General features: G+C 36.1%; 1 protein-coding gene across 1 annotated transcript in view; it reads right to left on the bottom strand.

Annotated features, from left to right (window-relative positions):
* Positions 1–13148, bottom strand: part of GUCY1A1 (guanylate cyclase 1 soluble subunit alpha 1) — a 76553-nt gene that overhangs the window by 18589 nt on the left and 44816 nt on the right. Inside the window, exons 4-6 of the mRNA XM_053583416.1 lie at positions 7832–7893; positions 3648–3706; positions 1529–2238 (exon numbers count right to left, since the gene is read on the bottom strand). Coding sequence (XP_053439391.1) covers positions 1529–2238; positions 3648–3706; positions 7832–7893 — 831 coding nt within the window. The remainder of the gene's footprint in view (positions 1–1528; positions 2239–3647; positions 3707–7831; positions 7894–13148) is intronic.

Below are 13148 nucleotides of genomic sequence, written 5' to 3'. Positions count from 1 at the left end.
CTGTTATGAGTAGCCCCCTGGAGCTATTTTTTGCAGCCATTATTTTTCCTAGAGACTTCTGCATAAAGTGTCTGAATCTTACAGTACTCTTTATTTCTACTTTGCCTTAGGAACCTAACCAACCCTGTCCTTCAGGACACAAACAAAAGAACGAACCATCCAGGAGAAAGAATTGTACCCAGGAGTCCTTGAGAGAGGTAGGTTGGGCTGTAAGTGATCGTCCTGGACCACAAGAAGATTTACGGGTGAGAGGTAGACAAATACATGTGTGTGCATACTGCAGCAAGAAACCAAAAGCAACCCCAAAGGCCTTCAATAAGGGGCTGGTGAAGTAAATTAGAGCATAACCATATACTGGAATGTCACTCAGCCTTGGAAATAGTGACATAACCTTACATCTAATGGCATAGAAGTGATGAAAGAAGTTATAAAATAGTATTTTTTTGTTTTAAACAAAAATATACATACTAATGTTTTTAATTTTTGCTACAATGAACATCTTTAAGTATTACTCATTTTTTAAACATTTAGATAAATGATTTTTTTTTGAGATGGAGTCTCATTCTTTTGCCATGGGTAGAGTGCCATGGCATCATAGCTCACAGCGACCTTAAATTTCTGGGTTCAACCGATCCTCTTGCTTCAGGCTCCCAAATAGCCAGGACTATAGGAGCTTGCCACCATGTTGAGCTAATTTTTCTATTTTTGATGAAGATGGGGCTCTTGCTTGGGCTGGTCTCAGGTTATCTACTCCCCTCAGCCTTCCTCATCTAGAATTACAGGCTGCACCCAGCCATAGATAAATGATTTTTATGATAGAAAAATAATAATAAAACTGCTTGCAATGATTTTTATAATAGAAAAGTTATAATAAAACTGCTTGTAATGATTTTTATGATAGAAAAATAATAATAAATCTGCCTGCATTTTGAGGGGCAAACAGTGCTTCTGCTTGGGGCTATGGTGACTAAATCCATTCTTGTAGCTTTGCTCATACTACCAGCTCTAAATTAGCAAACTTTCTTTCCTGGGACTAAACAGTTATAAAGGTTCTCTACCAGGAGATTACAAATATATTTTCACCCCACATTCTATAACAATCAAGTTATTCATTTTTCATGTCTTTTAAATATTGATTAAAAATCCATTTAGTTGCCTAGTATAAGAAAAAGTAGACTTTTGTTTACTGTAAATCTCTTATTATTTGAACTAAACTATTTGATAAAAATTGAAAACATATTCTATATAAACATTTCTCCAATTGAGTTATAAAATACCCAACAAAGATTTTTAAAGGGCACACAGCATTTAATAAATATCTGTGACATAATGAATCAAGTAAGCAAGCAAATGAATGGAGGGAGAATTTTGTTTTAATTCCAACCATAAAATTATTTTAAAGCTTTTTTAGACTTCACTGTTTTATGAAAGCATTTCAAGTGATGCATGCATTTTCTGTTTTTGGTTTCGAGTCCTTGCATTTGACATCATTTGTTTCATGTTCAAGATAAGCATACGTTTTCCTTACCCTTGAAGATCTCTTCACAGAGTTGTCCCATCTTCTAACGCGAACGACAAACTGCATGTTCAACATGGTCATGATCCCACTAAAGGTTTGGTTGATTTTTGGAGACAGAATTTCAAAGTATTCTTCAAAATTAGGCTTTCCTTGAAAGTCTCTTCTACTCCTCAGTCTTCTAATGCCATTGCCAAATTGCAGAATTGTCATATCTTTGTCAAACATGAAATGGAATGGAAATGTCTTACAGAAGAGAGATGCAGGAATCACCAGGGAGGACTGGGGTTTGCTGGGGGACAGGGAGGGTTTGGCGCTTTTCACATGAATGGAGTATAACAAGTAGGGCTGATTGACAAACTCACTGCAATCATTATGGAAGCAGGGAGGCATCAATGACACTTTCACTTCGGTCTCATACAGTACACGAGCAGCTGCCTTAATGATGCCGGGAAGAATCAGTGAGGTGGTTCTCTTAGGGAAGAAGTAATAAACATTCAGGAAATCGTGATCTTTATCCAAGCACAGAATGGAGGCCTCCTCAAGCCTGCCCCTCTTTCCTGCTTCTTGGCAATGGCTGCTCTGTTTGAGAAGGGTACTGAAGCTATTTAAAAAATCCTTAAGGGTCCCTCCAACCACACCGAGGATGTGTTCATCTTCCTCATAGCATATTTTAAAAAGCTCTTCACCAAGAGATTCTTTGATGATCTCCACTGGAACTCCTGAAAGCATATAATACATTTTTTGCCACATCAAACACGCTACCTTGGTAGAACTGTACTGTGACTCCTATTTTCCATGCTGTGTTATTTGCTGACTCAGTTCTCTTTGTATTGGATAATAAGAGTCTCAACAAAATCAAACACCTATATGCAAATTATCTACATAGATTAGTTTCTAAAATTCAGGCAACTCTGAACATAAACTTCCCAATCAGTTAATCAGTTAATTTAAAAAGAATGATCAAGGTAATATATTTATATAAATAAATAAATATATATATGTATAATATATATATCATATATAACTTTTTATCTCCCTTAAACTTAACTTTAAAAGAACAATTAGAATTTCAGAATAAAATCTATTTCAGAAAAAGTTCTCCCATCTTTCTATTAACGACAAATGCAATACATCCTCATGAAGGGGCACCCCCTCCCAGAGGAAGGTCCAGCGATGTCTGCATCAGATATTGGAATTACTTTAAAACCACTGATGGTGAAGCTTAATTTTGTCTAGAAGTGATTTTTAAAGTATGCTTTTGGAGTAAAATAGCATTTTTGTGGTTTAGAATCACCTGAATTAATACTTGCTTAGAATATATCATTTACTTTATACAGCTTCTCCTTCCAAAATTCCTTTTATTTTTTATGTTCTGTGCGCCACATTTTTTCCCATGGACAATGTAGGAGAAACAATTGTGCCCCCTTCATAGCACTGTGATACGTGGGGATTGTGTTTATAAGAGCACCTGGCTCCTAGGAAGGACTCAATGTAAGTTAGTTACTATCATTATTTTAATTTTTAACATTCTGTACTATTAGAAAGATTAACTTCTTAGTCCACGTACTCCAACTTTGAAAAAAATCGTAAGACTAAGTCACTCATTTAATTTTTACCTCAAACTTATTATTAATGTGAGAACAGTTAGCCCTTTCTCCTATGATTGGTTCTAATCTTTAAAAACATTCTTTATTTTTATTTTAGTTTGCTGAGTAGAATTTTTCATGCATACATGAGGAACAGTTAGGTTCAAGACCAAAGTCTGTGAATATCTGTGAATCAGCTTCCCCACACAACCTTTAACTATTTCTCAGCAAGCAAACATGAAAAAGAGAAAATGTTTTATGTCTAACAAAAACATAGCACAAAAAAGACTTATTCTTTTTTTTTCTTTGCAGTTTCTGGCCGGGGCTGGGTTGAACCCGCCACCTCCAGCATATGTGGCTCCCTGTTTGAGCTACAGGCGCCACCCAAAGACTTATTCTTTAGATTGACACAGTACATAATATTGAACACCTCATATTGCATACTGGGAGTCACCAAAAAATAAATATGAATATATTTGGAGAAAATATTAGTTCTAAGGTATAGGATATACATTCTAATTACATACACTTAATTCTATTACCTGCTGCAATTGCTTGGTCTGCAATTATTTTTTCAAAGTCTTCTCTTTCCAAAGATTTCCTGGAAATATTTCAATATCTTAAATTATAAACTGATAAATGAGTGCTAACACTTCATATTATGATTACAGAAATAATAACATAAAATAATTTAAATTGCCTTTTCCGTAGAGGCCAACTTGACTATTTAGTTTAGTTTGCAGGAAAGAAGCAATGACATACAAAATACAAAACAATGCTTGAAAACCCCAAAATGTATATGACATAGAGAACACAGAGTTTCATCATTTGCCTTTTATGAAGTATATTTGCCTTTCAAATAAACTTTATATAGGCTAATACAGATGATCCCACACTTATGATTTTTTACTGTAAGATGGTATGAAAATGACATGTATTCAGTAGAAACTGTACTTCTAATTTTGAATTTTGATCTTCTCACCTACTAGCCACATGTGTTATGCAATGCTATTGAGATACTTGGCAGCAACATGGAACCACAGCTCCAAGGCAGCCATGAGATCATGAGAATAAATAACCAATCAACAGTCTACAGTGTGTTGTATAGCAAGATGATTTTGCCCAGCTTTGGACTAATGTTTAAGTGAGGTGAGCACGTTTAGGGTAGGATAGATTAAACTAAGCTATTTGGTTGGGTAAGTGCATTAAGTGCATTCTTGACTTAGGATATTTTTAATTCATGATTGGTTTACTAAGATGTAACCCATGTAAAATGAGGGGCACCTGTACTTAAGGGAACCTGCACTGCCTAGCAGCCAGGAGTGTGCAGTGGCCAAGAAAAGAATGGTAATAAATCAGTCAGGGGTTTCTGATAATGTAACCAAGAAGAAAAATCTGCATAGTGATGGATTTCATTTTTAATTAGTACTATGTTTTTAACAAAGCAAATACATACTATTTCATGTTTTAGCATTCAAACTTCTTCGTATTTATTTCTTAGACATTATTAAATTAAACCATTGTATAAAAAGTTGCTCTTGTATGAAAAATTAATAACAAAAGAAATCTATTCAATTATTGAACTTGTTCTACAGTATAGAAGTTGGCAATAGTAAATACTTTGATTGATAGAACTTTTCTATGATTTCAACAGGACGATTTTTTAGATTCATATTTGCCTACTTATTTTTTGATTATTTTTAATGATGACAAAATTTTCCAAATTACTCAAACATATGGGACACTCCAGGTTCTATTTGTGGTTCAATAAGCCAAAGTTCAAACAGGCATACAATTAAAATTTAAAATAGATCTCAGTAAAACATGGTGCATGCTGAAAGGAAGTCTTTTTAAGAAAGAAAATTGCTCAGTCCACCACTTTATCACATAAAGGTAAATTGCTCAGTGCTACTTACTATGCCTATACAAAGGTTTGTATGCTTCAAAATAGTTATAGTGATAGGTAGAAATATTTCCTTATTTATCATAAGTTGGATGAGGATCACTATATGATATTATATCCATTTGGGATTTAGATATCCACAAATAGTTTGGTATATCTTTCTCTCTGTTACACAATCTTTATATATGTTTCTTTATCTTATTTAAGTCATTTCAATTTTTTTTCTAAAGAATGACAGCAAATCTGCTTAAAAATCTGACAACCATGCTGCCACTTTTGCAGTACCCATCATAGAGATGTGAGCCAAGTTTATCTAGTCCAAATAGTGCAATATGCCATTCAAACTACATTCTCTTCCCTCACCTTGAAAACATACCAACAGGAGTAAGCACGGCACGTACACTAGTAAATACTTGTGTACGTCACGTGCATACACACACACATCACACAAGCCATGAGTTCACACACATGATGACTGATCAATACAGAAACTAACAAAAGCTCTCTGAGCAACCAATGCAGAGAGAGGTAATGACTGCACCGAAACTCATTTATTTAAAAAAAAAGGCTGGGGGTGGGATGCTTCCAAGTCATTCATTCAAGTTCAGTTTATTGTTTGATACATTGGTTTTATGTTTTTCAAGTCACAGAAGATAATCAGCAGCACAAAAAGGCTTAAAATGTGTTCAGCGGTTGGGAAGTTGAGTCATTGAAACAGCAGGTGATGGGCCAACAAGAGAGTGAAGGAAAAAACAGAATCCGGGAGGATGCTCAAGAAATAAGAAAAGCAAAGAGGAGGGGAGCCTTGGAAGGCACCAGCAGGCAGTCAGGCTTATGATGAAAAACCTTATTTCAACAACTTAGTTATCATTCGGAGAATATAAAAGCATAATCAGCTTTTTTTCAGCTTTAAGAAATTAGGGAAGTGGTAAAATATATTTCAAAATTCCCAAATAAAATGATGGGTATTGTGGGCCTAACTTGTGAGATGTTTGAAAAGAGAGAGCACCGCTGGGAACACATCCTCACTGAAAATATCTGCATGAAGCTGTGGGAACATTTCAGGGCACAAAGCCCTGAGAATAAATTTTGAGTAAACTGGCTGCCAAGGACTTCAGCAGGCGACACAGTAGCAAGTTCGCATGACTTGGGGCTATCTTATCAGCTTGACTGAGAATTAAGGTCAGAGGCATTCTGGAATGCTTTCATATTGCTCCTGTACACAAAGCTTCTGTCAGACACACTGATTCACACCCTCTCCTTCTGGACCCGTCTGTGACCCCCTCCTTGGCTTGGCCCTGCTGCCTGCAGTCTGGGAAGAGTTAGTCAGCAAGGAAAACAAAGCACAGATAATTCACAGAGCAGACTATCAACCCACAGGTCGGAGACAGATGAATGAGTTTATAAAATATTCCTAATGATGGGACTGGTTTGTAAAACTTTAATGCTCAATTCTGTAAAAGTGAACTCTCAAGTATTGATTCTATTCTTTACAAATTAAATGATCCTTGTTATTTTAGAGACTCAAAAACAGGGCCTGTTAAATTGTCTACCAGCGGTAAATGCGCGGAGTTATATTTGAAATATAAACATACAAACCAGATTTTACAAAAAATCTAACTTTATATTGAGTTTCTTCAGAAATCCGTTTTAAAGAATTTTTTTTTTGCTAAATTAATCTTTAGAATATCTTGACTTTTCCCTTTTTTAAAAATTATATCATAGCTGTATACATTAATGCATTTATGGGGTACAATGTGCTGGTTTTATGTACAATTTGGAATTCTTACATCAAACTAGTTAACATAGCCTTCACCTCACCTTCTTAATTATCGTGTTAAGAGATTTATACTCTATACATAATAGATTTGCCATGTACCCTCGCAAAATGCACCACAGGTGTGGTCCCGCCGATTGCCCTCCCTCCTTCCCTCCCCTCCCCTCCCACTTTTCTTCCCCCTTTATTTTGGGCTATAGTTGTGTTATATTTTTTGTATGGAAGTGTGGGTGATTATATATTGGTTTCATAGTAGAACTGAGTACACTGGATACTTTTTCTTCCATTCTTGAGATATTTTACTAAGAAGAATATGGTCCAGCTCCATCCATGTAAACATAAAAGAGGTAAAGTCTCCATCTTTTTTAAAGCTGCCAAATACTCCAGGCTGTACATATACCACAATTTATTGAAATACAAGAAAAAGGGTGCAAAAAGGACTGATATTCACCAGGGCAACCAAACTGGTTAGGAAAATACTGAAACATATCCCTAAGGATTAATGAACATTTACCACCACAAGGACCTTGAATCCCCTTCACTTTCCCCCTTGATCCCTCTACCTCCTCCCCATGAAGACACTAAAGGTCACCATGTTGCTGAAGAGCGTGCCCTGCTCATGGGATGCCTGCTGGGACTTTGCTTGGACCTTTGGCCTCACCCTTCAAGCAAGGAGTCTGTTCTGATTGTTTGGGATCCATGCCATACCTTTTGTTAAATATTTTAGAAATTACCCTTTAGTATGAAAAAACAGGCCTTATGAGAGTTTGTTAAAACCATATATAGTAATATGGTTAAAATCACGAGCTCTGAAAAACTCATGTTTCAACTCCAGCTTTATCTTTTCCCTAACAGTGATAAAATACTAAACCCTTTTCATCTATACAATGTGAAAAATAAACGCACTTACTTTCAAATTAGTAGCAGTTAAAGGGTTCCTGACATGTGGTAATGACTCAGTGAAGGTTGACATATTCTAAAAGTGTTGGCTGTCAGTAGCAGTAACTATAATAAAAGGTTCAGACAACTGAAGTGGTCTGACTTACCTGCTTTCTTTTATTTTATGCTTTGCCAATGTTCTCTGAAGTGCGAGGTTTAGCCGTTCAAACTGAAAATTGAAAATAAATGTCTTAATCATGCTCTTAAATAATGGTTTATTTAAAAATAGGTATTTGACAAATTCAGCCTGAATATTTCTTTTGAAGAAGTAGAAACATGATTACTTGAATAATGAGTGTTGCTAATTTACACTTTGCAAGTGGGGACTGATTTTCCTATGCTTTTTCAAACTTGAGAAGACACAATGAGCTCAGACAAATCTGAGTTCGGATGTGTTTTGGCCTTGCTGTGGTCTCACTGATAGTCACAAAAAAGTTCAAGCTACAGTCTGAATTCAAACAGCAGACTCCACTGCTCCAATCTGGTAAATTCAGGTCTTCCATAAGATAGGAATCCATGGGCATCACGGCCCATGGGTCAGGAAATCTCCTTGGATGGGCTGCCAATACTGTAATCTCAGCACTACTCTAGCCAAGCCAACTCCCATTCCTTTCACAGACTCCCCACTCAACCATCCCAGCGATGTTCTCCCCTTCACTACACCTTCATGCTGATGTTTAACATCTTTTAGTCTAGAAAATTCTGGAGTTACCACCATCTCATCCTTTTTTTGAAATCATTTAAATCTTATATCTCACCAAAGTCAATTGATCATTTGAGTTTAGCTTAACTTGTACTGATTCATTTGAACTAATTATATACAGTTTTACCCTCTTTTAGTGACTTTTGAGTATTTCTTGAGTTTTCCTACTTTACAAGATATTTATATGTAGGTCTCCATGCTTAAATAATATTTTTTGACCACTGACGTCTCTTAACAATGGTTGGTTTCTAATTAATAGCTAAGCAGGGAGCCCGGCACTGGTAAGTCGCATTAGACATTTTTTAGTATTCCACATAAAAACCATACATGTGGTTATACACAGTGTTGATTCTTTCTGTAGCTTACCCAGAGGGAAGTGAAGAGTTTTTTGGCTATGTTCCAGGTTTAGAAATTCCTTTCTCCTTAAGAACTATTTATATCTCTGGCAGAGTTTCCACTAGTCAAGTGAGGCAGTGAGTTAAACAAAATCGAGCAAGATTCTGTTTTAACTAAATGAATTATGTAAAGGGCTTTCAGCTTTAAAAGCACCTATAATTAATTGAAAGAAAATACATTTGCTGAAAAGAAATAAAAGAGAATTTAAATTTACAATGTAGAACCGTTTTTTGACCATTCAAATGTAGAGAGGAAGGATACATCTGCCATGGGATGAAAGAAATGCTGGCAGGAAACATCCCAGAGGCAGATTCCCAGCAGGTCCTTGGAGGCTATGTGTGAGGGTAAAGGGCAGGACACCTGGCTGGTGTGGAACATACTCATGAAGGAAAACATATGCATGATTTTTCCTTTTCTTTTTTCTTTTTTTGAGACAGAATCACACTCTGTTACCCAGGTTAGAGTGCTGTGGATCAGCCTAGCTCATAGCAACCTCAAACTCCTGTGTTCAAGGGATCCTCCTGCCCCAGATTCCCATAGTGCTAGGATTATAGGAGTGATCCATTGTGCCTGGCCTCATGGGCATGTTTCTTAGTAGTCTTTCACGTTAAGGAAAGAGAAAGATAATATTAAATTGGCAAGGCTGTCAATGAAGCAGATCAACCAGAATGCTTGAAAAGTTTAAATTTCTCAAGAGTCAGGCATTTGGTATAGTAGAAAGTTACTCTGGCATTACTAGCACCAGAATATTTGTGTAGATACAGATCTATCAAACCTCGGGTAGCTGCAGGCAAGTTTTTTATTCTTGCCAAAAATAGTCATGTGGGAAAAAAGGTCATGGATAAAGTGAAAGTTGCTGCCTTTCGGCATGAGCTCTCAGTTTTTCCTCATAGCACATGCTACCCAACTTTTAAATTTGTTCATTATCTATCTCCTCAAGTAGAATAGATATTGCAAAAGGGGCAGGAGTGTCTGTTTGGTCCACCACTCTATGTCCAGAACCTGTTACATAACCTCCCCACAGTAGATGTTCAATATGCATTAAATTAATGAATGGGTGAAATTCCCCTAACAGCTATTCAGTCTTGAAAGCCTAATCTATAAAAATTTATCAGTGACGTGATTGAGCCAAGTACAGAGATGTTGCTCTCTTAGCTTGTTTACAAATTTATGTTGTTTCCAATGTAAAATGATTTGAATTACATTTGTTTGAATACAAACTGCTGCTCTGGCCAAGAACTTTTGATAGATCATGAGAAAGAAAATCCAACCAACTCTGCCATTGAGCATTGCTTCCTTCTTCAGTGCTACTGAAGATACCATTCTCTCCCTCCTTACCTTTCTGATGAAGCCATCAGGTAGAGTCTTTTACCCTTTTCAGTCAATGTCCATCTTGGTCTTTCATTTCTTTCCCACTGCCACCAGGAAAATTTTCTTCTGGTCCTTTCTTCCTAACATAAAAGGCCTGAAAACTAAGTTCATGAACTCATCCTAAACTTCAAACCAGGTTTGGGACTGTTTTTCTGCAATGCCTACTAGAGTTTTTGTCAAACAAGGTCTGGCAATTGAGTTCACGAACTTGCCACCGTGTGCTTGCATTAGCAGCACTGTACAAACAAAACAGGGAGATTTCATAATCTTGGTGTACCAAAATATATATATCACAGCTGTGTTTGTGTCCATGTGTGGTGGTGTCTTGCTGAGTGGCATTCACTATTATTGTTGCATGTTTTTGTATCCCATATAGAGACAGTTATGATTGTCATTCCAGAAAGAGTTCCAAAATTGCTTAGAAGGATGAACTAGGCATTGGCATTGTGCATAGTTTCCCTAGGGAACTATTTCGAAGGTGACCACGGTGATTTTCAGCATGAAGTATGTAGCACTTTTTCTAGGACAAGTTCACAAACTTAATTGTCAGATCTTGTATATGTTGTCATTGTAAGAAAGGAGAAATAGTCCACTTCCCATTGCTGGGATTGGTGGAGCAAATGTATTCCTGACTTTCTATTTTGAACGAAAACTTATTTTATTAAAGAAAAAAGTGCTGAAATTTTAACAAAGAATTAATAGCATGTTTTAGTGATGTTATAAGTTAATAGACACTTGTGGGAATCTCATCTTATAGCATTGCTCTTCTGGAAAACTGTTGTAAATTCAAAACAAAACCTACAAGGGACTAAACACATAAACTTTCCAGGCAAAACATTCACTGGTAATGACAGCTAGTGCATGGAGTTTCCTACCTTGGTGCCATACGTTTCTGTGTTATTTATTTATTATTTTTCATTTTCTCCATGTCTTTATTTTCAACTGTTTTGTTTTGTATTTATTTATTTAATTTATTTTAATTTTTTATTAAATCATAAACACATAGATCATGTATACATTAATGCATTGATGGGGTACAATGTGCTGATTTCATAGAGAATTAGGAGCGTTTACATCACACTGGTTAATGTATACCTCATCTTGCTTACTTAATTATTGTGTTAAGATATTTATACTCTATACTTAATAGATCCAACATGTACCCTTGCATTATGCACCATAGGTGTGATCCCACCATTCACCCTCCCTTGACCAGACCTCCCCCCTCCCCTTCCGTCCCAACCTTCCATACTTCTATGTTATATCCTAAGCCCAGACCCTAAGATGATATGAGTCCACAATAAAGCCATAGGCAGGACTTAACTTTACGTGAAACGTGTCACACAGCCAACCTCAGGGACTCGTGATGTAAAATCATCCACTGCAGGAATTCTCCATACCCCTACACTTCTATATATCCATTTTTATCATAGTATGGCATTTCAGAACTAAATTCAATATTTCCTTTCAGATTTGTTCCTTACAATGAAATACATGTAAATCTTGTGTAGCAGTATTTTGTTGGTCTTTCAGTTGCCCAGCTCCAAAACTCTCTTGCATTTGGGAAAGCCTTCATTTTGAATTTTGGAAGAACAGGTCCTCTTACATCAACAATTCTTAGATACTAAAATCTTGTGAATCATATAATTTATTTTATTTATTTTGAGATAGAGTCTCGCTTTGTTACCTGTTCTAGGGTGCCATGGACTTGGCCTAGCTGACAGCAACCTCAAATTTCTGGGCTTACCCAATCCACCTGCATTGGCCTCCCAAGTAGCTGGAACTACAGGAATAAGCCACCATGCCCACCTAATTTTTCTGGTTTTAGTAGAGACGAGGTCTCTTTTTGTTCAGGCTGTCCTTCAAGTCCTGACCCCAAGAAATCCTCCCATCTCAGCCTCCCAAAGTACTAAGATTACAGGTGCCCTACCAGTGATCATACAATTACTGATTCACAGAGGGAGCACCTATCTCCAAAAATTAAAATTAACTTTTTTTTTTTGTCTCAAGTTTATCTCTCGACTGAACAATGATTATTTTTTGGCTTTGTGAAAAATAGATACGTATTAAATTGTTAAATAAGTATCTTTGTCATGAATATACCATACATGAATACCTTAGGGATAACTGCTATTTGATACAACATTGCAGTGAACACTCTGAATTCAAATGGATGAAATTTTGTTGGTATGGTTTATAGATAAGTCACTACTTCTATTGTTGTATTTCTTTTGTTTGCTTTGATTTACAGAGAAAGGATCTCACTCTGTTGCTTATATTGGCATGTACTGGCATAATCACAGCTCCCTGTCACGTCAACACCTGGGCTCAAGGGATCTTCCCTCCATGGTTGGCTAAAGTTTTTAACTTTGATACATGTTTTTCTGGACAAGAACTATTTTAATTCATAAGGATAAATTGTAATACTATTTCTGTTTCTTTCTTCTTGCAACCCAATATTGTGGAACTCACCTAGAGACCTCATGATCCTTTTACGTTTAGTACATCTTTGATTTGGGGTAACATCATTTACATAAGCATATCCAAATCAGTTGATTCAATTCAGTGAGTGTGTTCTGATTTGCTATATGTGTGGCTAAACCTCTGTTACAAGCTCCTTATAGACACGATGCATGAAGAGCCTACAGGATTATTGGAGCTCAATGGCCATGAAAAGAGTGTACACAATATTATAGCAAAACAAGCAATGGATTATGAATCAAACACACAGAGCTTCTCTTTCAGTTATTATTTTTACTTTAAGCAAGTGACTCAACTTTATGTACCTTGATATCATCAAATAGAAATAAAAAACTTTGCATCAAATTAAAAAAAACTTTGTAAGCTCTAATATTTCATGACTCTGAAGTGACATTTAATAGTATAAATTTGCTAAGAAAAATGTTAATACTTGCCCCCTTCCCTAATAAAAATATAATCAGGAAATGAAATCG

This window comes from Nycticebus coucang, chromosome 1 (genome assembly GCF_027406575.1).
Source record: "Nycticebus coucang isolate mNycCou1 chromosome 1, mNycCou1.pri, whole genome shotgun sequence".
NCBI classification, from domain to species: Eukaryota; Metazoa; Chordata; class Mammalia; order Primates; family Lorisidae; genus Nycticebus; species Nycticebus coucang.
The sequence above is the reverse complement of the archived record's forward strand: the minus strand, read 5'-3'. Positions and strand labels throughout refer to the sequence as shown.